Source organism: Sapajus apella, unplaced genomic scaffold, assembly GCF_009761245.1.
Source record: "Sapajus apella isolate SASKATOON/1434 unplaced genomic scaffold, GSC_monkey_1.0 scaffold18, whole genome shotgun sequence".
In the NCBI taxonomy this organism is placed as follows: domain Eukaryota; kingdom Metazoa; phylum Chordata; class Mammalia; order Primates; family Cebidae; genus Sapajus; species Sapajus apella.
The window spans coordinates 29074223-29097955 of record NW_022436958.1 but is presented as its reverse complement, the minus strand read 5'-3'; the positions used below and the strand labels follow the sequence as shown (position 1 = coordinate 29097955).

The following is a 23733-nucleotide window of genomic DNA, read 5'->3' as shown; positions in this document are numbered from 1 at the left end:
GGAATACAGTTAAGAATCCTACTTTGGGTTGTATGTAAAACTCATTCAATATATTTATTACATGGCACTCACTTAGTGATGACTATGAGTTGGAAGGGCTTTTAGAAACATTCTAATGCGATTTAGTAGAAAGAAATTGGGATTTGGAGACAGACATACTTGAGTATGAATTTTGATTCTTCCAATTATTAGCTAGGAAACTTAGTCACTTAACTCTGCTAAGCTTCAGTTTCCTCATCTGTATAATGTGCATAATAATCCCTAATTTATGGATTTCTTAAAAGGAATAAATGAGACTTACATAAAGCCCCTGTCATATTAGTAAGCACACAGAAAATATCATTATGCTTTCTTTTATACAGAAGAATAATTTAGGCAAAAAAAGGAAAAAAAAAATCACGCACACAAAAAACCTCCCAATGAGTGTCCCTCCTAAGTAATTCAATTTACTAGCATAAAATCTGGGACTAGAATTGATGATTTCCAGTTAGGATCCAGTTCTTTTGTAGAATCACTGTAATGTGGTTGATATATTATTCAGAAATAGTAACACCTTTCCCCTTTCAGTCTTGCTTCTAGAGGATTATTGCCTGTAACAGCCCAGATAATCATGCCCCCATTTCTACCTCTTTAGCTACATAATTAAATTTACAACAGCCAGTTAGGGCAGGCCAAGGCACACCTTATACAGCAATAAAAATAATAATAATTTGTTCTAGAGCAGATAATAAACACGCTACTTTGAATGAGAGAATGCTGCTAATTGTGACTCCTCCCTGGCCAGCTAAAGCTGGTAGCACTCCCTGGATTTGAATATGATTCTAGAACCGTGCTGATCAATATATTAGTCCTAGCCACATGTAGTTGTTTAAAATTAAAATAAGTTTAAATTAAATAAATTAAAGAATTTGGTTACTCAGTTGCACTGGCCACATTTCAAATGCTGAGTTGCCACTCGTGTCCAGTGGCAATAGAATTCAACAGCATAGATATGAAACATTTCCATCATCATGGAAAATTCTATTAGGCAGTACTGTGTTAGAGGGCTTTAAATCTTTGGATTTTTTTTTTTTTACCATATCTAAATTTATGAATTGAAACTGCTCTATTAATAGCTGTTAATTATGTAGCTACAAAATGGGGGAGAGGTGGAATTTGATTTGAAAATAAGCTGAGAGAAAGAGTACAGGAGAAAGGAGAAAATAGAGTTGATTTGTCTGAACTGACATCTGGCAGTTGACAAGTCAAGCAAGAATAAACTGTCCCTTAGGTTAGTAGACAGAAACACCCTGGCTAAAGAGTTCATTATGCTTGTTTCTGCAAGGCTGGGGATGGCACACTGATACAAAGCTCTGGCAGCCAGTGCTCCTACTGGGCTCCCAGTGGGTTCCTGAGGGCAGCTGTCACCATGACAACGCTCAAGATTGAGGCCGGAGCCCTGAAAACAGCTGCTTTCATGATGTTGCCCCACTCCTGACATCCATCCTGAGGAGCCCTAACCAGGCTAATCAATCAATCCCTGTGGAATCCTCAGAGAGCTCAATTTAAGCACAATTCATTTTAGTAAAAAGTAAGACTTGGAAAGAAGTTCAGACATTAAGCCTAACCAACAATTATAATGTTAGTCCTCTTTCTGTGAAAAAAGAAATCAAAATATAAATTTTGCTACATCCTGTCACTATATTGGAGTCTCAGCTGTGAATGCACTATCCCCTTTCCCTGCATTAAGATCAAGTTCCTCAGTTAGTGTGAATGTGGGAGTTACTGGTGCTGGTCAGCAATATTTCTGTTCTCCTTCCAAACACACTGTAGGACGGCATGACCCAAACCTCTTTTTTTCTATGAAAGAATAAAGCATCTTTGTTGGGATCAATTAAGACAATAGGAAGTAAAGTACAGTTCTATTTCTGTCCATGTAACTTATTTTGACCAGTGCAATGTGAGTGGAAGTGGCATGTGTTATTTACAGCTAGAAACCTTTAAGAAGCAGTGCATGAGAAGCCAAATTCCTCCCCCTGCCTGGAATGTTGCAGACGGTGGGGGCTCCATCAGTCTTAACACCTGAACAAGGATGACGGAGTACCTCATTCACTGAAGATAGACCTGAATGAAACCATGTTCTAAGCCATTGAGATTGGGGGCTGTTTGTTACTACAGCAACAAATTTAGATCATCTAATTAATACAGTGCATATATGAAAAAAATACAGAAAGAATTTTTTTAAAATCTTAAGAAAATGAATAATTTTAATGTAAACTGCTAGTTTCAAGAGTATCCTGTCTATTGCAGGATCAGCTTAAATAAAAGACCTACGTAATGGTGTGACTTTTTTAATGCCAATATTATTTGTCTTGTAAACAAGATATATCAGTTGGTTTATATTAAAGCAAAAAATTAGTCTGATGTTAGCAATTCAATTGGTTTTCTTAGACCAATTTTTATATACATAAAAATATTTGTGACACCTATAAAGAGATATTAACAAAACATCTTTAAAATAAAATATTCCAGTACATACATTCAAATAAATAGCAACATACATAACCTGTGGGAAAGGGAGTAATATACGCTTAGTACATTATTTGACGTTTTTAAGATAATTCTTTAGGAATTGAGGGGAAACGTTTGGAAGATATATGGATCGTTTTTATCATTTTGGACACATTTTAACTTTACTAATTCAAGATAGTTGATTCTGAATGACCTATGGATACTACAAGATATACTTTTAACGTATATCAGTTTGACACAGTTAAAGCAATATTCCAAATGATGAAACAATACAAAAAAAAATCAAGATTGCTTTAAACAATGATAGCCTCCTATTGCAAACATATAATTTCTCTCCAAAATGCAGCTTGATTGAATATATCAATCCTGATGTGTGGGTATGTCTCATCCATCACCTCAAATTGCTTTTGAAACTACAGGTAATATAATAGTTTAAAAATTAAAAAGTTTAAAGCAATCATATTTTATAATCAGAAAAACATACACAGACTCTAAACACCTACTGAAGATTAACATGAAAACATTTTTAAATAATCCTGGTGGATTTTATAAATGCAATGGCTGAGATTTTTATTCTTTTATTTGATATTCAGAAAATAAAACATTTATTTTAGCAACACACACACACACACACACATATATTTTTTTAAATGCAGAAAATTTAGAAATTAACCAGGCTGCCTCAGCGTTACCTCCTCCTACTTCTCTTCAGGATCTAGGACATTCTGCCTGTTGGCCAGTAAGGGGAGCCATCACAAAGTAATTACAGACACATTTACATGACAACCTTTCCTCATAGACTTGAGGTTTGTGCGGGTTTTTCTAATACACATCTTGCTTTCAGTAAATTTTCTAGGTCAGTACTGACCACTCATTGTCTGTACACGCCTAGGCTGTCATAGCAGGCCACCAGATAGCAAAAGCTGCAGAAAAGCTCGGATGCTGTACTGTTTCTTTAGAAGCCTTCTTTCCCATGTCACATGCTGTTAGAAAAAAGCTTCTATTACTCAGGATCCAGGCCAAAGGCTCTGATCTGAGCCCTGCTGTTGCTTTAATTGTCTGTCCCTACTCAGCTCTCTTTATTAACTCCTCTCACCCCTCCCAATAATAAATGTAAATTACATGTTTCTTTCAAGTCTACCTACCCAGTTCTTTCAGGAAAAGCCATTTGTTCCCATGCACCTGGAGCTAATTCTCACTTCTTGTGTCTTATCCACTGAACCAACCTCCTGCCCTGCCTCCTCCCAGACTCCCCTAGATGCCATTTTACCTCTTCTGGAGGCCTGAGCTGATGTGTTTAAGGGCTGCCCAAGAATGAAAGAATTCAACATTGAGTTTCCCAGGCATGGTATTTCTCTGCATTGTATCAAATACCTAAAAAGATAAGGGCAAGTGTTTGAGTGTGGCACCTAGCCAAGCAGAGTTGTTTCAAGAAAAGTCAATAACGTATATTACAAACATGTTTTGGTGACCAAATACGGCCTCCCAGCTATAGGTCTCCCCTAGAAAAGTGAGGCAATTATCTCAATCAGTCAAGTGAAAAGGTCCATTTATGCTTCAATTCTCTGGCTAATTCAGGCAAAAGTAAAATTTTCATCTGAATGATCTCAGTAATTGGCTTGCTGCTTTGCTTTACCAGAGAAAAGCAAAGAAACAGGCTGTTCTATACTGACAGGGTGCTGGTAATCACAGGGAACTTGTGCATAGAAAACATCTATGAGAAAGCACATTTGTAGAGATTTTGTTGAGAAATTTCAACAACAGATAGAGCCTAATCATAGACGATTAACAGGACCTTTAGCAATCTTTTTTTCCTTCCCTTCACCTGTCCACCAACCACTATTCCTTCAATATTTCAGGTCCACAGCAGATATGCCATTAGAAACAAATGAATAAATCTATTATCCTTGGCTTCTCCTTCTCCTTTAACTTCCATTCAACCTTCTACAGATCTTTTGAATGTCGACCCTCTGTATTCCCATGGCCCTTGTCTTAGTTTAGACAACCATTGGTACTTTCCTTGAATATTCATCTATTTCATATTTATTGAGGTACATACCTTTTGTATGAAGGTACAATGTCAGGTACTGCAAATACAATGAGCAGAAAGACAGACATGAATTCTATGGGACACAGCTACTCTTAATTGGTTTACCTGCTTTCTATCTCATACCCCTCACCTAATCCATTCTCTTCCTTGCTGTCAGTTTCACCTTTTGAAGTGCCAAGCCAGGCACTACTTCACTGCATAGTATCCAAAGTCCTAAGTGTGAGATTCAAGGACCTTGATAATCTGGCATGGACGTCATAGTCATTTTCCTTTCTGGCCAGTCTCTACGATCTTGTATTTGGCCAATCTGAACTTTCCATGGTTGCCTATAGGGTGGCTGTTTGATCCAAAATGCCTCTTTTCCCCTTCATCTGGCTAACTTATTCCTACAGTACTTTTTAATCTGGTTTTAATTATTAAAATTATCCTCCCTATATTCTGTCTTCCTAGACTTCTAACTTCTGTTTTTCCAGACCTTTGTCTCTTGATTGCACAGGGAATAATTTCAAGTTTCTTTAGATGTCTAAAGAAAACTTTGATGCAGTGTAAACATTAGTTCTTTTAACTAGCCCTTTGTTGTGTTTTTTAGCTCCTTTAATATTCTGATAATTCTCCTCTGAACACATTTCAGTACATGGATATTCCTTTTAAACTGCAGTAGCCATAATGGAACTTGGTACTCCATGTGTGATCTGATTTTCATGAAGGACAATTCCTGTCCTGGTAAATATACATGTTCCCTTTTAAAAAGTAAACTCAAGACTCTCCATTTCTCTCTTAACTCCTCTGCTGGATTCTCTTGGTTACAAAATCATGTCTTTATTTCCTTCTTTTGAATCCCAAATCTGATTGTGATGGATATGGAGATACACCACTCAGCTTTCTTTCAGGGCTGTTACTTCTTTTTCAGAGATGACCTCAGCTGCAGAGTGATGCCTTGCTCGAAAGCACAACCTTCCTTCGCTGTCCACATCCCATGATTGATCATGGAAGAGCTATAAAAATCTGAAAAATTTGGCTTACTAGGGGACAATTCCAAAAGGCCATGTGGCTCTGGAATTCTCTGAAGGTTGTGGTGGGGCTCTGTCAGGCCTGCTTCATAATTCAACTTGTCTCTCTGTTCAATTGTTTCCTCCTCTTGGCTTCCACAGCTGTTGAAACTTAATAAATATCTTGCAAGTACAACTCCATTTCAGAGTCTTTAAAAGCCCAATCTGAAATTTTGTACCAGAATGGTCCAAAAACAAAATTGATAAGATAAATTTTGAGGCTTTATCATTTGTCACTTGGCTAGTAATGTGGACCCCATCACTGTTGGTACTGAGGCACAAGCAATTCAATGGAAATGAGAAGACCCTGAAACAACAGAGGACAGGAGATGCCACGTAATTGCTATAAAGCAGGTGGATCCAATGATCATAATGAGCAGCAGAGTCAGAGTGGCAGCCAATGGGTCCTGACCACAGAGAGTTATAGAGATGGTTAACAGAAACTTATACCCACAGGGACAAAATAGATGGGCAGCCAACAAGAATACTTCTCTTTATACCGTCACAAGAAATTAAGGTAAAGAATTAGAAGCCCCAATTATTGAAGGAACTCACCCCCAGTGAGGTAGTCACCCAATAAGGTAGTCACCTCAATAAGATGTTGTAGTATTTTGCCCACTTTCCAGATCTGAGTTAGTTTTCAGACCCAGGACCTACTGACCAAAGAAAAGGCCAGGTCCCTAGGAAGAAAGACCCAGCTACACAATGCATGTGTATGTGATAATGATTCCCCCAGTCCATCTTTAAAGGTACCTACAACTGTTTACTTCAGTGACTATGTACAAGGGAAAGGGGAACACTCAAAACATTTTGGGACCATTTGACACTGGGTCTGAGTGGACATTAATACCTGGAGAACTGAAGCCTTACCATGGGGCCCTCTTGTTCTAAAGTGGGAGCATGTAAGAACCAGGTAATTAACAGAATCCTGGCAGAGATCTAGCTTGCAGTAAGTCCTCTAGGTATGAGGACCCACGCAGTGGTCATTTTCCCTGATTCCAAGTACATAATTTAAGTGAACATGTTTGGAATACATGCAATGCCAACGTTGAACCTATGGTGAGTGGGACAGAGGCTATAGAAGTGGGGAGAGCCAAGTGGAAGTTTCTGAAACTGTATTTCTGACCCAAATCAAGGTAGTAAATAAAATGTAAGTTGTATCCCAAGGGGAATAATGGAAATTATTAGTATCTTCAGGAACCTAAAAGATATAGGGGTGGTAGTTGCTCTCATATCCCTACTTAAATAATCTTAATGCCATAACTTGCTCTTGTAGAGCACAGATGGAAACTGGAAAATGAGAGTAGATTATCACAAATTCAGTCAAGTGGTAGCCTTAATTGCAGTTGCTGTGTCAGATGTAGCATCTTTGCTAGAGTGGGTTAACCAACCTCAGTCACATGGATGAGGTCATGTGAATGGCAAATGTGTTTTTTTCCATTCCAATTAGAAAAAGAGGATCAGAAATTATTTGCATGCGCATGGAATGGGCAGCAATATATATTTAGTTTTGTACTCTGTCATAATATAGCAGAAAGAGATCTCAACTCTCCAGATTTTCAACAGAATACCACTTCTTTATGATATTATGCTTATTAGGCCAGATGAGCAATAAGTTGTCAGCGTGCTGGTGGCATTGGTGAAATGCATGCACAACGGAGGATGAGAGAGAAACCCTTCGAAGAGTTAGGAGCCTGCCACACTAATGTAATCTTTAGGGATTCTGTCATGTGGGGAGTTCAGGATGTCTCTTTCATAGTAAAGATACGTTATTACATGCTGCAACTCCCACCATGAAAGGAGAAGCAAAACACTTGGTAAGCCTCTTTAGGTTCTTGAGGTGACAACATATTTCTTATTCAGGAATACCGCTCTGACCTGTATGTCGGGCAATGTGAAAAGCTGCCAGCTTTGAGTGAGACATACAGCAGGAAAAATCTCTGTAGGAGGTATTGGTTGCAGTCCACCAAGCCCTGTTGCTTGGGTCATGTGATCCAGCAGACACCATGGTATTGGCGGTAGCAGCTGTGTGGATGCTGTGTGGAGATCATGTCAGGTGCCAGTGGTAGAATCCCAATGTAGGATCTGGGATTAAAGCTTTGCCATTTGTAGCAGTAATCTGTACACCTTTTGAGAAACAACTCCTGATAGATTGCTGAAGCCTCAAAGAGATTAAGTCCCTGCTATGGGACACCGAGGCACTGCACCTGTGGAACCCCATATCTTAAGGCAAGGCTAGCAGTGCTTTATTGTAAGAGATGGATTCTAGAAGTAGAAAACTTGGATTGAGCATAAATATGACTGAAAGACACAAAAAAGCTACATGACAAGACAGTCCCTTCTTCCATGTCATTTGCCACTGTTGTACTTGAACCTCTTCCTCAGCTCAGTTCTCACTCCATATGGAGAATGCCACATGGTTCACTGCTGGAGGAGGAAAAAGCCTTCAGATTTAGTTTATAGATGAGCTGGTTTGGTAGGTGGATGTCGTATAAGCCAAAAATGCATGGCAGCTACACTGCAGCCTTGCTCAGGAGTAGCTCATGGGGCTAGAGAAAAATTCTTAAAATAGGCTGAGCTTTAAGGTCCACCTGGTTATTCTTTTTGTGTGGATTAATAAGTAGGAGCTCTGTCAGAATATATATGGACTGATGGGTAGAAGTGAATGGCCTGGCTCAGGATGCTGAAAGCAGAGATATTAGAAGATTGGGGAAAAGGAAGCTTGGAGCATAAGCATGTGAATGACATGTGAGAGTGGACACAAAGCGCAAAGATCTTTGTGTCACATGTTAACACCTGTTAACTAGAGAGCACCCACCACAGAAGATGCACTAAACAACGGTGTGGACCTGTGTTGTCCAATATTGTATCCACAAGCCAGATATGGCGACTCCAAACTGAAATGTGCTCTAATTGCAAAGTACACACTGGATTTCAAAGACTTAGTCTTCCAAAAAGAATGTAAAGTATTACTAATAATTTTTATATTGATTACATGTTTAAATTTTTTTATATACTAGGTTAAATAAAATATTAATTTTATCTTTTTAAACTCTTTTTAAGGTGACTATGAGAAGACTTAAAATTACATGTGCAGCTCACATTTGTGGCTCCCGTTATATTTGTTTTTGACAGTATTCACATAGACAGAATAACTTGGCCAGTTGGCAGCAAGCAGCCAGCCTCAGTCATTGGCTACTCCAGGGCTGCCGTGATAGGAACATGGATTGGGTGGCAGTGGCAGCCACGAAAGCTCTACTTGTGTCCATGAGCGTGGCCTGCCACTTACCAAGAATGATAAATCTCCCGCTGCTGCCAAATGTACAGTCTGCCAGCAACAGAGACTGATGCTGGGCCCTCCATATGGCACTATTCTTCTGGAGCCTAACCAGTCACTTGTTGGCAGATTGATTACATTGAGCCCCTTCCATCTTAGAAGGACCAGAGATTTTTTTGTGTTTCTATTTGTTGTTTGTTTTAAATAAAAATAGACCTATATTCCAAGTATAAGTTTGCCTTTGTTACCTACAGGGCCTTGGCTAACACCATTATTCAAGGACTTACAATATATTTGATCTACTCACATGGGATCCCACATAACACTATATCAGAGCAGGTGAACTAATTTACATTCAAGAAGGTGTGGCAGCGGGCACACTGATCATATCACAGACTTCAGAACTCCTGGCCTAACAGATTGTTGACTGGCCTGTAGGAGGTGCAGTTGAAGTGCAAGTTTGGAGATGATGTTCTGCAAGAATTGGTTATTATCCTCTAGGATCCAGTATATACATTGAATCAAAAACCTTTATATAATAATATGTCCTCCATAGGAAATACACATGGGTCCAAACTCCATCAGGTGGAAGTAGGAATGGCCCCACTTAACATGACACATTGGAGAAAATTGTGCTTCCTAGTCCATAACTCTATAGGTTACATGTCTTTGCAGGGTTAAAGGTCCTAGTCCTCGAAGTGGGTACATTTCTATCAGGGGACTAAAGAGTTTCATCGGACTTAAGCTATTGCTACATCTTAGAGGTTTTAGGCAAGGAGAAAAAATACTTCATCTTGAAAGCGGTATTTGACCTAGATCCTGAGGAAGAGATGGGCCTACTATTACATAAGAGGAGCAGGAAGTAATATTCACTTAGGTGCCTTTTGGCTCTGGGTCATACCATCAAGTAAGCCATTGAAACTAGCAACTGTGTTTGCTGAAGCTGAGAAGAATGTAGAATTAATAGTGAGAGAGGGAGATGGTCAGTTTTAGTTGTGGATTTAGGACCAGCCAGGGTGGCAGAAGAGTCATTTATTCTACTAACCTTGCTTCTTTAAGTTTTTCCCAGGGAGAGAGGCCCACTAGAATCCTGAAGGAGGTGTTCCCCGAAATTTAAGTGATGACATGAATCTGAGGACATGAGGGGTGGATGTGGAAGACACGGAGCTGTTTTACCTTTAAAAATTTGCCTTAAAGAAGGTCTTGTCCCGGGTCCTAGGAGCGATGTCAGAAAAAACACCGTCCAGCTTTCAGCTCTGTTCAGGCTTTTTCCTCACTGCAGGGTGCCAACTCATCTGAGAGCACTCCCTTTCTGAGGTGGACAGCATTCAGAGACTGATTGTGGTTTGGCTACAAAGGCCCAGCCATTTCAGTCCGCGAGAGGACGACTCAGAGGATCCCTTATCCTCCAGAGCACACCGGTGGGGTTGGGTTGGTCTGGATCACAGCCTGATATCTGTCTTTTCCTAATCTGCTTTCTCCCACAGCTCTCACAGGAATTGATTCCTCATAAAAATCCTGCATGCTAAACTCCATCTCAGTTGTGTGCTTATGGTGAGCACAACCTGAAACACCAGCTTTTGTAAAGCTTCAGTGCTCTCTACTGTTTAGTTCCTTCTATATATATTCTCCACTTTAAATCCCCATTCGCTCCAAATCTTACACCTTTGACTAAGCTCTACACTTACATTTCCTTCTGTCTATTTGTTATTTTCACTGAGTATCCCAGCATCATTTCAAGCTGTCCAAAATGAACACATCTCTTCTTCCTTATAAGATTCTAATTTCTGTTGATGATGTCTATCTTCTTATGTCCTTTCCCATATTCCACCTAAGCTCATATTTTTTTTTGTTACGTTTAATTTCTCACATCTTAATGGACTTTCAAATAGCTGGCTTTTTCCCTGCTATAATTAGCCACATCTTTTTACTTGCTTGTCTAGAGGGACCCGGCCTGTCTTTTCCCTACTACCTCATCATTGTAGCACATTCTTGTACAGTATCCTAAATCAGAGTAGTTCTCCACTATTTTTTTTTTTAATGAGTAGTGACTGCAACAGTGACTGGAAAGATTTTTACTTTGGTATTTCCATCCTCCCAAACTGTCTGTGCATGGCAGCTACCCTGATACCCCACACCACAAATCACTCTTATTTGATTGATCTTCCTTTTCGAAAATCTTCAGGATTTCCTTATTTCCCCAAGGATATAAGCCAGATTCCTTGGGTTGTTCTTTAAAACTTTGCACTATCTAAATGCACTCTCCTCACCTGCTTCATCATTTGTCCCTGACAGTAAATTATCTGTTCTTAACCAGGTCCTTCTTCCCCTCACAGAGAAGTGACTTGGTCCTCATCGGTCTTTCCTCAAATTGTTGCATAATGTGGACTATGGGGTGCCCCTGATAGCTGACATTCTCCCTGTCTCTGAATCTGACACCTTTTCCACCATTTCAGCCAGCCATCTTTCCCTCATCTGAACTCCTGTACAGGAGTGGACTTTGCATCACTCATTTTTGCATTTTGCATACATCAGTAAATGTATTTTAAGCATCTCCCATGTTTTAAACACTAAGCTAAATGCTGAGAAGACAGAGAGTAAGAAGTGTTTTCTGTTCTCAGGAAGCACTGAGGGAGAGTAGATGCATAAATAAGTGAGTGCAATGAGACTTGAATGGGCTCTTATACATGTCTGCTTTGGGCATAAAACAGCAGGTAATCGATTTTCAGTAATATTGGAAGGGCAACATAAAGAAAGGAATATTTGAGTTTTCTTTTGAAAAATAAATAGACGGTCATTAGAATTGTGCCGTCACGATAGGTTTAGAGGGTGTATATTCTTGGCAGAAGAGACAAGCTAAACAGAAGCAGGGAAAAAAAGGAGCAGCAAGTGAAATCTAAGGAACTGCTCTTGTGGGAAGACATGCAAAGTGAAGAGAGAGCTTGTACCCAGATCCCAGGCAACCTGTGAGACATTCCAAGGAGTTTGAATTTTGTTTTGTTGGCAGGGAGGAGGGAACACCACAAATTATTTATAATTAAGTGAACAACATGTTCAAATTTGAGTTTTACAATAATCACACAATCATATACTGTCATTTGCTTTTAAAAATACAGATCCAGTCTCCAAATATAAAACAAATTGTTGGAAGAAAGTATCTTGCCTATGATAGGAGATTAAAAATAATGCAGTTTTTTTTCCTTCATCCTACTGCCATTAAAAGTTAAGTTTTAGTTACCTGAAGCCAGTAGCTTTAAGCAGATGGTCATATATATGTACCTAAGCGTACACATATATTCTAACCACCAAATCATGCAGATTATGCTTTAAGCAAAGCAAAACAAAAATACTACTAAGCAGTTAAAAGAGAGGATGCTACTTACGAGAGATTGGATTTGTCCTTGTAAAAATATCCTCCAGATTTCATTTACATAGAGAGTTTCCCTCTGGCTCTTGTGTTTGCTTGCACATCATCACTTATGAAAAGGTTGAATAGCTGAGAAAGTAAAGTGCTTATAAGCATCTTTACTTATGGACAAATCCTAATAAAGTTAACACATCTTTGAAATTACAATGTAATGAACCATTTCACAGGAACTGGCTTCACATACAACTTTTCAAGAATGTTATCTGTTACACAGAGGGGGAGGGGTATTCTTGTGTATGCTGGGACAGCATCTCAGGGATTGCATCTCAGGATGTAAGAACAAACATTTCACACAACACGCAACAGAAATGCAACAGTAGATACAACTTAGAAACCGGTTTTACTCTGCTGCAAACAAATGACAAGATATTGTACAATATATAATAAAAAGTACAGCATAATACAAGTGCCACTAATAAAAGAAACTTAAGGATAAGACTTAAAAATGCTTATTTGTTATATATATATACACACTGCAATAAAAAGCCACAATAAATACACAAATTTCCATGTCATTCATAATAAATACTGAAAATATAAATACAGAAGACTACAGCTAATATGAATAAATTATTACAACATAAGGTCCAGGATAAGTTCTGTTGAATATTACTGTAGCTTATTTTATATACCCTTTGGCATTTTTGATGTTATAACTTATACACAAGAGAAATCAGTCTAGAAACTGTGCGACATACAACATGACATCTTAGTGTAACATGACTGTATGTGTGGATTGGAGTTGATTTTCTTCCCTTTTGACCTTTTTAATTCATTAGATTTAACATATCTAATAAACATCTATTGAAGTACTGTTGATACTGAGTAAAAGTAACAATAAGAATCAGTTGAAAGATAAAACTAATTGTAACATCAGAAAATACAGTTCAGTGGCTTTTCTGAGTTTTTAAAGTTGCCTTTTTTTTTTTTCCAGCAACAAACAAATAAAAAGTAAAACAGACATTCTCAAAAGACTTCCCTTGTGTAAGGACCATTCCCAATGTCTGAATGGTTCAACACAGACTGAAAGATAACACCCAAGTCCTTTGGATCATTTGATCTACCAGTACATTCAGCTCACTAGATTCCACCAGAATTTGCAAATGTACCAAATTTCTATGGCAGTTGGAAAGTGAGACACAGTTGATGTCTAAAAAACTATGATCAAGATAGACACTGCAAAAAGTGACATATGTCTATGCAACCAATTGTACATATTCTGTAAATGGGAAAAATGTATTTTTGACAAATGTCAAATGATCTATCAAATTGATATACCCTGTGACACGGAAGGAAACACACTGAAAGAACAAAGTGCCATTTTCTGCATAAACAGGCATTAACCAGTACATATGTATTAATAGTTCTATCTTAAGAGGCTATTACACCAGAAATTCAATAAACTAAAAATAAAGCAGATTAACTTTACTAAGACACAATAAAGGCTGAGGTTCTTAGGAACAGAGCTGTAATCTACAAGTTTACTTTTTTTTTAAACTATTTCTGTACTGTAAATGTCTAGCATTTATTATACATCAAACACTTTTGAAACATGTTTCACAAACTATGCCTCAGACTTATTCCCATAGAGGTGCCTAGAGTCAATTAAAACATGGGCCAAATTTTATTCAACATTCTTTACATGATCATTCGATAGGGTTTACCTTTTTTTTTTTTTTAATAAAAAGGATCATTTTCCCCTAATGTTATCTGCGGGGAGTAACCACACTGAAGTGGCTGTCGTTTCACAAGAGCGTCCGAGATGGGGAGATATGCAGCTGTACCAAGACTGAAAAATATCCCATGGAGAAACAAAACATTGATTTCAGGGGTGCTCCTCATCTTCTGGAGAGTTCTGAGTTGGGTATCAACTCTGAGCAAACAGAAAAGGTTCTGAAAGCTGCAGGGAGCGCTTGAGTCAAGTGATGTAACCAGAAAAATCACCATTCTCCAGGACTCTTCCCTTCATTTTCAGGCCTTGTCAAGAAGACAAATTTTTAAATCATTTTCCTGATCCCTGAGAAAGCAAGCAGCCATTGTTTAAATAACACAGGGACAAAGGCTGGGATCAAATGGTGGCTGGGTAAATCTCTGGAGATATTTTATTCCAACAGACTCTTCACAACTACTCCTATCTCCCCCAGGAGGAGTGGAAAACTTTGGATTCTTATTTGTCATTTTAGGCCAAGGAAAGATTAATGAGAAGGTACATACTTAAAAGTAAGAATGTAGAAAATGCTTACTTTTTGTAATTGTAACTTCTCAGAAAATATAACAGGTTAAAAGTCAAGTCACTTGATCCTAGTTCTGATGTTTGTCACTGGGGATCTGAAACAGTCAGTCACTTTTCCTGACATTACCTACTGACATAAGAGCAATCACAAAAACAAACAACAGCAACAAAAATGAAAACCCAGTAAGGCCATATTTGTCAAAAGCTGGTTATGTTACTGAGCATTGTCTCTGTATCCATGTCTTTCTCTAAAAATCTGATTTATTGGGAGACGTATGAAATGATCACTTAGTGAAGTAATAATTATCAAATGTAGAGGGAAACCCAGCTTCCCTTGAGTCCCCTAGTACAATGGCCCAAATCACCACAACTGTTGCCAGGTGCCTAGCCCTCAAAGACTGGCCAAGATATTTTCTTATTGTGAGAAAACCTAAGAGAGCTGAATTGTGTTGCCAAGGAAAGTGCCTTCCCTAGAGATGTTAAGAATAGATGGCCATCTATCCTGTTGGGCATGCCTGAGTGACAGTCCTCCCTGGTGGTAGATCGATGAGCCATATGACCTCTGGAGATCCCTTCTAGTCTCAGGACTGTAACATTTGAAGAATACAGAAGAATCTGAAACTTTCCATTATTCACACACAGTTGGCCATTGTGAGTATCTTTGAAACAATTAAACTATTCTGAGATCCCCATTTGGCATGACTAGTGCTTAATGAATCAGGATTCAGGTGGTAATCCACGGCAGTGGGTTCTATTTTACTGAGATATAAATGAAATAGCTTTGCCAACTATTACATCTTAAAATCAGTCATCTTCAGATATCATTTGGATACCATTAAATAACTCAAGGATCAACACTAAACCAGGCAGCAAGTTCCTAGGTTAGATATTTCGGTTTTTCCACTTTAGGGTAATTCAGATTTGGATTTTATTTTTTCTTCTCTTTTATATTAAATAAAGTTGTTAAAATATATATAGATCTTTAAATTTGTTTTAAAGAGGGGCAGCTTAATGGCTAAGGAAAAAAGCTTTTTTTGGTGACCACATAAAAAGGAGGAGCAAAAGAAAATTGTATACAATGTACGACAAAGGTAGAAATTTCAAACTCCTTTTCCATAGGTACCCTATATAGATACCACAGCAAAACCATTATTAGGAAGCCATGACCCTGACAAGGAGGGTGGTGGATAGTGGTCTTATCCAGTGTGGCAGTAGGACTTGATGCCTGCTGCCAAATTTATCTAGGTACTTGTATCACAAGTGAAGTTGATATTTGTATCGCTTTGTGACATTGTGACCCTTGTATCACAGTGAAGTTAACATTTATATATATCACAAGTACCTAGATAAATTTGAAAGAGACATCTTCTAAGTCAACCTGCTTCTAGATACTCATTAATAAATACATTTTAAGATAATTCCAAGACAGATAAAAATATTGGTAGAAAACTGAAAGAGAAAGAAAGAGATACTCAACAAAGAAGCTATTCCAAAGTTACAACTAAAACTGTTCAATCAGGTCACATAAATTAACTTAGACAATGGCAAGGCTAATTTCTACCATAAATTTCTCTCCTAACTCTTTCTAATCAATATACATTATCTTAAAAATGTTTAAATGGCCTCAGATTTCACTAAAATGAGTTAATGAATGAATGAATTTAACTATCGCCATGGTAATGAGTAATGCAAAGAAAGGAATTACATTGTTAGCATGCTGAATACAAATATTGTCTAAAATAAATTCTATCATATTCCTTTGAAACTTTAGTCCTGCCAGAAACTTTTATGAGGGATGATATAAGATGACACAGTGAAGTTGACATTTCTTGAATTATAAGCCAAAGCAAAGGATCAAATTTATAAAAGCAATTATCCTGTATAGTGATATATTTATCACAAGTAAAAGAACGTAGTCACCAGTGTGACTTATATCTTGGAAATGACCTCATTACTCACAGATACAACAAGTATGTGTATATACTAAAATTCTAGGCTAGATGTAATATTTTAAAATCTACATAGAAAAGTGAACTGAAACATATTGGTTTTGGCATTGAATCCAGTCAGATTCACTCTCCTGCTTCCCATCATTCTATTGGCATTACCACTCTCAGGATAGGAAACCTGAGGTATGCCAAGACAGTACAGACTTAGACTAGTCCCAGAACTGATCACCAGGTAAAACACAGGTCATATCGAATGTTTGAGCTTGAATTTCTGGCAAAAAAATAATAATAAAAAAAAAAACCCTACATTGTTTAGGAAGAAGGTTTCATGATCTAGTTTGAAAAAAACAAGAAAGGAGTTGAAGTAAAATTTAGAAGTGACTGTTTTAAGGAGTCACATTGAATATCTAGATTTAGTAGGTAAAATGTTAAAGAAGAGCTTTTTTAAATGTCTGTACTTTTTACTTTTTACAATCATGAAAGTCATCGATCAGTTATTTTAACATAAAATGTGTTTTTTTTTTAACAAAATAGTTCATTTCGAATGCTGTAGGTGTGTGTTTTTATTATTCTAAAGCATCAAATGACTTATAGACAGTAAAAATGTAATCGATATGAATGTTGGTCAGCAGATGTGAGCACCAACTGGGCTGAAAAGGTGTCTACATTGTAACTGCTCCTTCTAGGTTTAGGTCTGCCATTTGTAACTCTAGTCTTTACAGCATAATAAAATCTAGCTTAGCTCTATTGAACATTTTTTATAATTCCTAATAGACATCACCACTTATTAAGCATTATTCCATCCTCACTTCCACTCTGATACTTCCATAATTCTGGTGGGTATTTAAATTGCTGATATTCAATTAAGTCACCTAAATTCCTTAATACTGCAGAAAACATCTGTGCTATTGGTGCAAAGCTATGGCATTTTGGCTTAGGCATTTTTGTTATTCCAGCACTAGTTAGCAGATTTCAGAAAAAGTAATGCAATCAGAAGTTGCAAATTCATATTAGACATAAGAGTGATCAGGCTTTAAACTTTGGGTTTGGTTGTGGTAAGAATACAACCAACAGTTCCAATTAAAATTACAGACAAGTCTTGTCTTTGAAAGCACAAAGGTGCTTACCATTTAATCTTGGTGTTTAATATGCTGGCTATACTGGCACTGCAAACTGTCTTCAAGAGAATAAGGAGCAGATGCCATTTTAAAAAGAAATATTAAGTTACATTTTTGAGAAAGAGAAGGCTTCTCAACACCTTCTAAAAAGGCAGTCTCCTGTTGGCTTCTGAGAATATAAATTTTCCACTTATTAATTTGATGGTTTGTAACTCCAGCTGAAAGTGACAGAGTGTAACGACCTCTCTGTTTTCCACCTGCTGCAAGGTGATGTCTTTGGAACTTGGAACAGAATTTTGCTATTCTGATAGGCTTTTTATAAATAGAAGTAAGAGTGATTATTTTCCACACTGTTGTCTTAAAAGTGTCCTGAAATGTTTCCTGGGTTATGCATGAGTCAAACCCTCCTTGAAAATGTCTGATAGGAGTCTGCTGGTATAAATTTAGCATCACTTATATAGTTCTAACATTGAAAAAGCAATTAATCAAAAATTTCTTTTTCATTTGATTCAGTACTAGCTGAGTCCAGATTTAATTCATAAATTTCAGGTGGAGGGAGAGAGATGAAGGAAGATCCAGTGAGTTCCATTAATTTGGGAAAAAGAAGTATCTTTTAGTTTCAGCGCACATATAATTAGACAAGAACTGATGTCAGTTTTTCTAATATCCCTTGATAAAATCACATATTAAGAGGATTTGAGAAGGCTTGATTATTTCATGCCACCCTTCATTAATATTATCCCTTAGAATTTGTAGTGTTCCCCTCTTTTTACTACCCAAGACAATTGTTCTAACACAGCAGGTGTTCAGTACATATTTGTTAGAAGGAAGAATTGATAGTTAATAAATTTTAAATATAAAGACCAAAGATTTATAAACTTCTGCAACAATATCAAACATTGAAATCAAAGAAACAGTGATTAGCAACTTATAGAAAGTAAAGCATGGCATGTTTTCCTGTTTAATGGTAATCATACCAAAATTTTGCCTAGAAGTCATCTATTACATTGTAAAAATTTAAAGAACATAGCCACTTAACATAATCTCTTTGCTTCTTAATTTGTAATTAGTGTTTTTGCAACTCATAGTTTCTTTGTGTGTGGGGGGAGGGACTAAGGGAGTATTGCAGGGCCATATATAATTGTGAAGATTTTAATCATTCTAAGAAACATTAGTTTCACATTTTATATATGACTGTCACATTGGGAAAAATGGTTTTATCACAAAGAAATTATGGGCCTTCAAAAAGTAACTATATTATTCAATCAACCAAAAGACATGAGATAAATGAATTTTACCCATGTCTTAATAATTAATGATCAAGAGATAAGGGGGAAAATTTAAGTAAATCTCTTTCATTGACTTCTTTCTCCCAAAGGAAATTGGGAATGACAAAGGAGATGCAAGCTGCTTCAACCACTTGACTTTGAAATCAATCTGGCCAGGATTATAGCTGGGAATTAAGCCCCATTTAAAGGTATAGGACTGGTACTAGAACAGCCAGGACTGGAGCATGAAGCTTTGCAAGTTATAGTGAATGACCAAAAAGTTGTGTGTCCAAAAGACTACAGTTTGGCTAGATATACTATGGGGTCAATACAACAGCTGCAGGTCAGGTTATTGTGTCTTGGCATAAAGATCTTAAGTATTCCAACTGGCTGCATCTAGCTTGATCCCCATTTTTAAATGCTTAGAAGGACTGTAGCACTTTCCTGGCATGTGGGCAGTTCTTTGCTGAATAGAAGGGCTATTAATGGAAAAAAAAAAAAGTCAGATGGAACAGTGTGCTCTCTCAGCTTTTCTGGGAAAGAAACTAATAATGAAATGATTCCATCATTAGTGTGTTTGCAACTTTGACCTGGTATTTTGAAATTATAGCTTTACCAATTATCCTCTTTTCTAAACCACAGTTTTTAGATCATAAAGCCCAACCAGATTCTGAGGTCAGAGAAACTCAATACTTACTACTGGCCATTGCCTGAAATCTGTCATTCTCTAAGCGTGTGATATGAGTGTATTTTATATGTGTATGCCTGTGTATGTGTTAGGTTTATGGGAAAGTTTTAGTAGGTATCTCGTGTATGTGATTTGTGGGAGATGTGTACAAGTTAGTCAGGTGTATGAAAAGTTGGAATGGAAGCTGGTCATGATTGGAAGGTTAAGTCTTCTCAGTAGGGCAGTGAATGGATGGGGGAAAAAACTGTTTTCTTAAGCAACCTTTTGAAAACAAAGGTAGAAAACAAAGATCTAGCCAAAAATTACAAAAAAAAATAGGCTTTATATCATCTTAGGAAAATAAAGCTGAACTGAAATTAAAATATCTCTCTTTTCAGAAACTGGACTGTCATTCTACCCTTCAGCTTTGCTCAGGCTGGAGCTGGCTCTTCCCCACTCTCCCACACTCTGTGTTCCAAGAATAACCTCAGAGTACTTCACAAGCAGATCCTTCAAGAGCTTGTAATGATCCAGCAAATACAGTACACATGATCCTTTCATGTGCTTGAATGAAGGAACAATAGCCTCTTGTCATTTTCTCTTTGAGCCTGTGCTCTTTAGATTGTATCAGTAGGGGGAAAATTTGGAGATTAAGCACTAAAAACTGTCACTTTGCAGACAACATGGGATATATATATATATATATATATATATATATTTGAGATTTCAACAAATCCCCAATCTGATTAGCTCAAAGGGCCAACCATTCAAAAGGAACAACCCTGACCTCATTACTGCAACCTACATAAAGACAAACCCAAAGCTCTTTTAATGTTAATATTAATGGTTATAAATTTGGCCCAATGGAGGGGAAGAGGAGAGACGGAGCAGAAATCAACTGCACAGTGGAAGAGCTGCCAAGTAAACATTTTTTTCCCCAAAACAAATTTTAGTAGAAACTTTTCCATTGGAGGACTTTCTCTAGATCAACCATTTTTAAATTCAATTAAATAAAATATTATTTTAAGAAATTGAGATCTACAATATATTTATATCCATAATTCTAAACACCCAAGTCTAAAAGACATAAAAAATAAGTAGCGATGCAGTCACTGAATAGCAAGGCATGTTCCGCATTTCAAATAGTTATAAAACATGTGAAGTGATATAACAATAGAAGGTCAAAAATGTGAAACAGGTTTAGCATAGTCATATTGCATTGGGAAAAAAAAAGGTAGAATACACTATTTAGTTACCTAAATTAATTTACAGGAAAACGGGATCCTAGAAGTCCTCCGACGAACCAAGTGCAGGTTATCTAAAGGTGGGGAGTGCATGTTTTATTTCTATCTGTTCTCTTTAATAAGAGAATGTGAGGTAATTAGAAAGTATGCAATGAATTCTGGACTGTTCTGCTAGTTGTCCCAGGCAAGACAAATTGAAATGCTTCAGAAAAGAAAGGCCTAGTTGAGTATTTGGGTAGAGGCCCTCCCCTTCAATCAGCTAGTCACTAAGTGGAAATCTCATTATACACTGATTTTGTAGAGATGAATTGACCACGCTGGAGAAAAGGCTGGTTGCTGAGGTCGTGTCTCTTCCATGTTTCCTCAGCCTCCTCTGCATTTACTGAGTTAGGTCCTCAGAGTGGCGAAGGAAAATAGGTCATTTTCCCTTCATAAGTATCATTGGATGATTCCTCTATATTAACTATATGAATCTTATAGTTAAGATCTTTAAAAAAAATTTTTTTTTAATTTTTTCATCTCAAAAAGTTCTCAGTCCCCACCCCACACGAGGTACCGTGAAGGGGCACTAAAGTGCATTTTGATGCAGGGGGTAGAGCTTAAAGGTGCTGTCCAAGCTAAGAACCAAGATGATGCTGTTTAAAAAAGAAAGGCAATTCCTTCTACCTCCATCTCTGGAGTCAGCTGAGGGAGGGCAGTGAACTAGCCTCTCCCCAGAGGATTGTCCTAACTCTTAACTTTAGAGAAAACTGTGTTAAGGACCTGCACATATAGAATCATTTATTTGCCCAAAATAGCAAAAATAGGCCTATTTCACCCTTCAGAATTTTGCAAATCTGATCAGTCATGATCATAAAAATGTGAATGGGTTCCAGATGCAATCCATGTGGGCATGCTCTGTGGAACGAGCTATGTATCTTCAGCTGGAATGAACATGCGGCTGTTCATTTTCATCAAAACGTGACTTCTAAACTACCATAAATAAAATACACATTGAACAATTATATCTTTTTCTTACAATAATTACTTTTACAATAAAAAGTCACCATTATCTTCAGATATATCGAAAATTAGGACTCTAAATCTTATTATTTCCCAGCCTTAGTTAACAAACTTGCACAGGCCCGATAATCCAAAATTTGGAGCTCTGATCTACACAGCTTGGCAGGTTTCACACAGTTTGACAGGTAGGCAACTGTGAGATATGCATTTTTAAAATTTAGCATTTTCTATCAAAACAGTCTGAAATCTTTTAAAATCCCTACAGAGACTGTATTTGTGCAATGCCACAGTCACGTGGCTAGAAAGGAAAAAACAAAATACAGTCTGGAAGATTAAACACCGTCCAAGTTTTCTTGGTCTTCAGTTTAAACAATGATGAGCCCAGGAAATCCAATTAAATACAGTGCCTTAAATAGGAGAAGAGTTGGTCCTAGAATAATTTAAGCTACTAAACAGGGACTGTCTCAACCACGGGTGACTTGATGCACTCTTCGTGCAATATGCTCTTTTCTGCAAGGCTCAAAGAAGTTTCAGCAGGATGCTCTGAAATGTGACTGTCACCATTCAATGTAGAGACAAACCCTTCCTGGGAGGGGCCTTTCAAGTATGAGTGAAATTCCACTTGAGGGTGACTGGACCTGTGTTCAGGATATAAACTATTGCAGGGCACACTGTTATCATTTTCGGAAGAGGAGCAGCAAACGATTACAGAGGGGTTGGCAGCTGGGTAGTGGGAGGCACCATAGGCCTCTTCTGCTTGTCGGGCGTAGTCCACAAATTGCTCCGGGGTCATGGTGTAAGGCACCAGCGAAAGGGTACCATTTTTGACAGTGTCTCTTTCAGAATAGTTCTCAGAGATCTGATTTGGAGTTCCTGGAATGTGGCTATCTATTTGGTAATACAGAGTTGAAGAGTTGGCATAAAAAGAAGCATTCTTTGCATGGCTTTCATGAACGGCGGTGCCATCAGAATAACAAAGAACTGAAGGAAGAGGAACAACTTCCGCATGGGTGCCCAAACCTTCCACAAAGCTGTCTCCTTTGTCATCATCGTCATCCTCCTCCTCCTCTTCCTCTTCTTCTTCCTCCTCCTCCTCATCTGACTCACTAGGTGCCAAGCTTTGTGTGCTAGAATCTGTGACTCCGCTGCAAAAGCTGCTCCCATCCTCCTCTTCTTCCTCCTCTTCTCCTTGGCAATCTAATTCTTCAGCCGACTGCAGGTGCAGCACTGCAGCCTGGGGTTCAGTTTCAATCTCAAAACTGTCTGCAATCGAATATTCTACGGAGTGAGCGACAGGGCCCATGGAACTACTATGAGCACTTATCTCACTGTGGCAGCCATTCAGTGTGGGGATTTGCTGCTCTCGGTTTTTTTCCAGTTCAAGTTTCATTATTGTGTGCAAAAAGTGAGTCCGAACACGGATAGGATTAAATTCAATTCTACCTGCTGTGTTACTACATCCTTCTTTAGTGCAGCCACATGGGAAAGACATACGATCCACCTTGGAAGGAAGAACACAGATTAGCGCTGTGGAACTATTACAAACCAAATAAAAACCGAGAACCTTTTAGTAACTTCTTTGAATTAAGTAATCCACTTAATGCCATGTATGCCAGAGCAAATGACAACCAAACTTCAAATAGGAATGAAAAGGGGAAAGTGAGGGCTTAAAACATAAGAGTTAACTGCTTTTTATACCTATATTAAAATAAAAATGGGTTATGGTTATAAGTATGTATTTTCAGTTCACTGACCCACTCCATGGCTTTCTTTCCTTTTTTATCTATTTTCCACTTTCCCATCCCTCCACTTCTTTAATTTTGCTCCCATTTTTCCAGTGCTTTTGTCTTTTCCCCAAGTTCCCTTTCTTCTGCCGCATCCCAGTTCATGTGCCTGATTTTAAACAAACACACTTACTGCACTCCTTTCCATATACCA

At 37.8% G+C, this 23733-nt stretch overlaps 1 protein-coding gene across 9 annotated transcripts in view; it reads right to left on the bottom strand.

The window, feature by feature from the left end:
• Positions 1 to 12635: 12635 nt before the first annotated feature.
• CSRNP3 (cysteine and serine rich nuclear protein 3) overlaps positions 12636 to 23733 on the bottom strand; it is a 203176-nt gene continuing 192078 nt past the window's right edge. For all 9 annotated transcript variants that reach the window (XM_032286595.1, XM_032286600.1, XM_032286596.1 and 6 more), the window contains one exon: positions 12636 to 23296. In XM_032286595.1, the coding sequence (XP_032142486.1) occupies positions 22244 to 23296 (1053 nt within the window). In that variant the 3' untranslated portion in view covers positions 12636 to 22243. The remainder of the gene's footprint in view (positions 23297 to 23733) is intronic.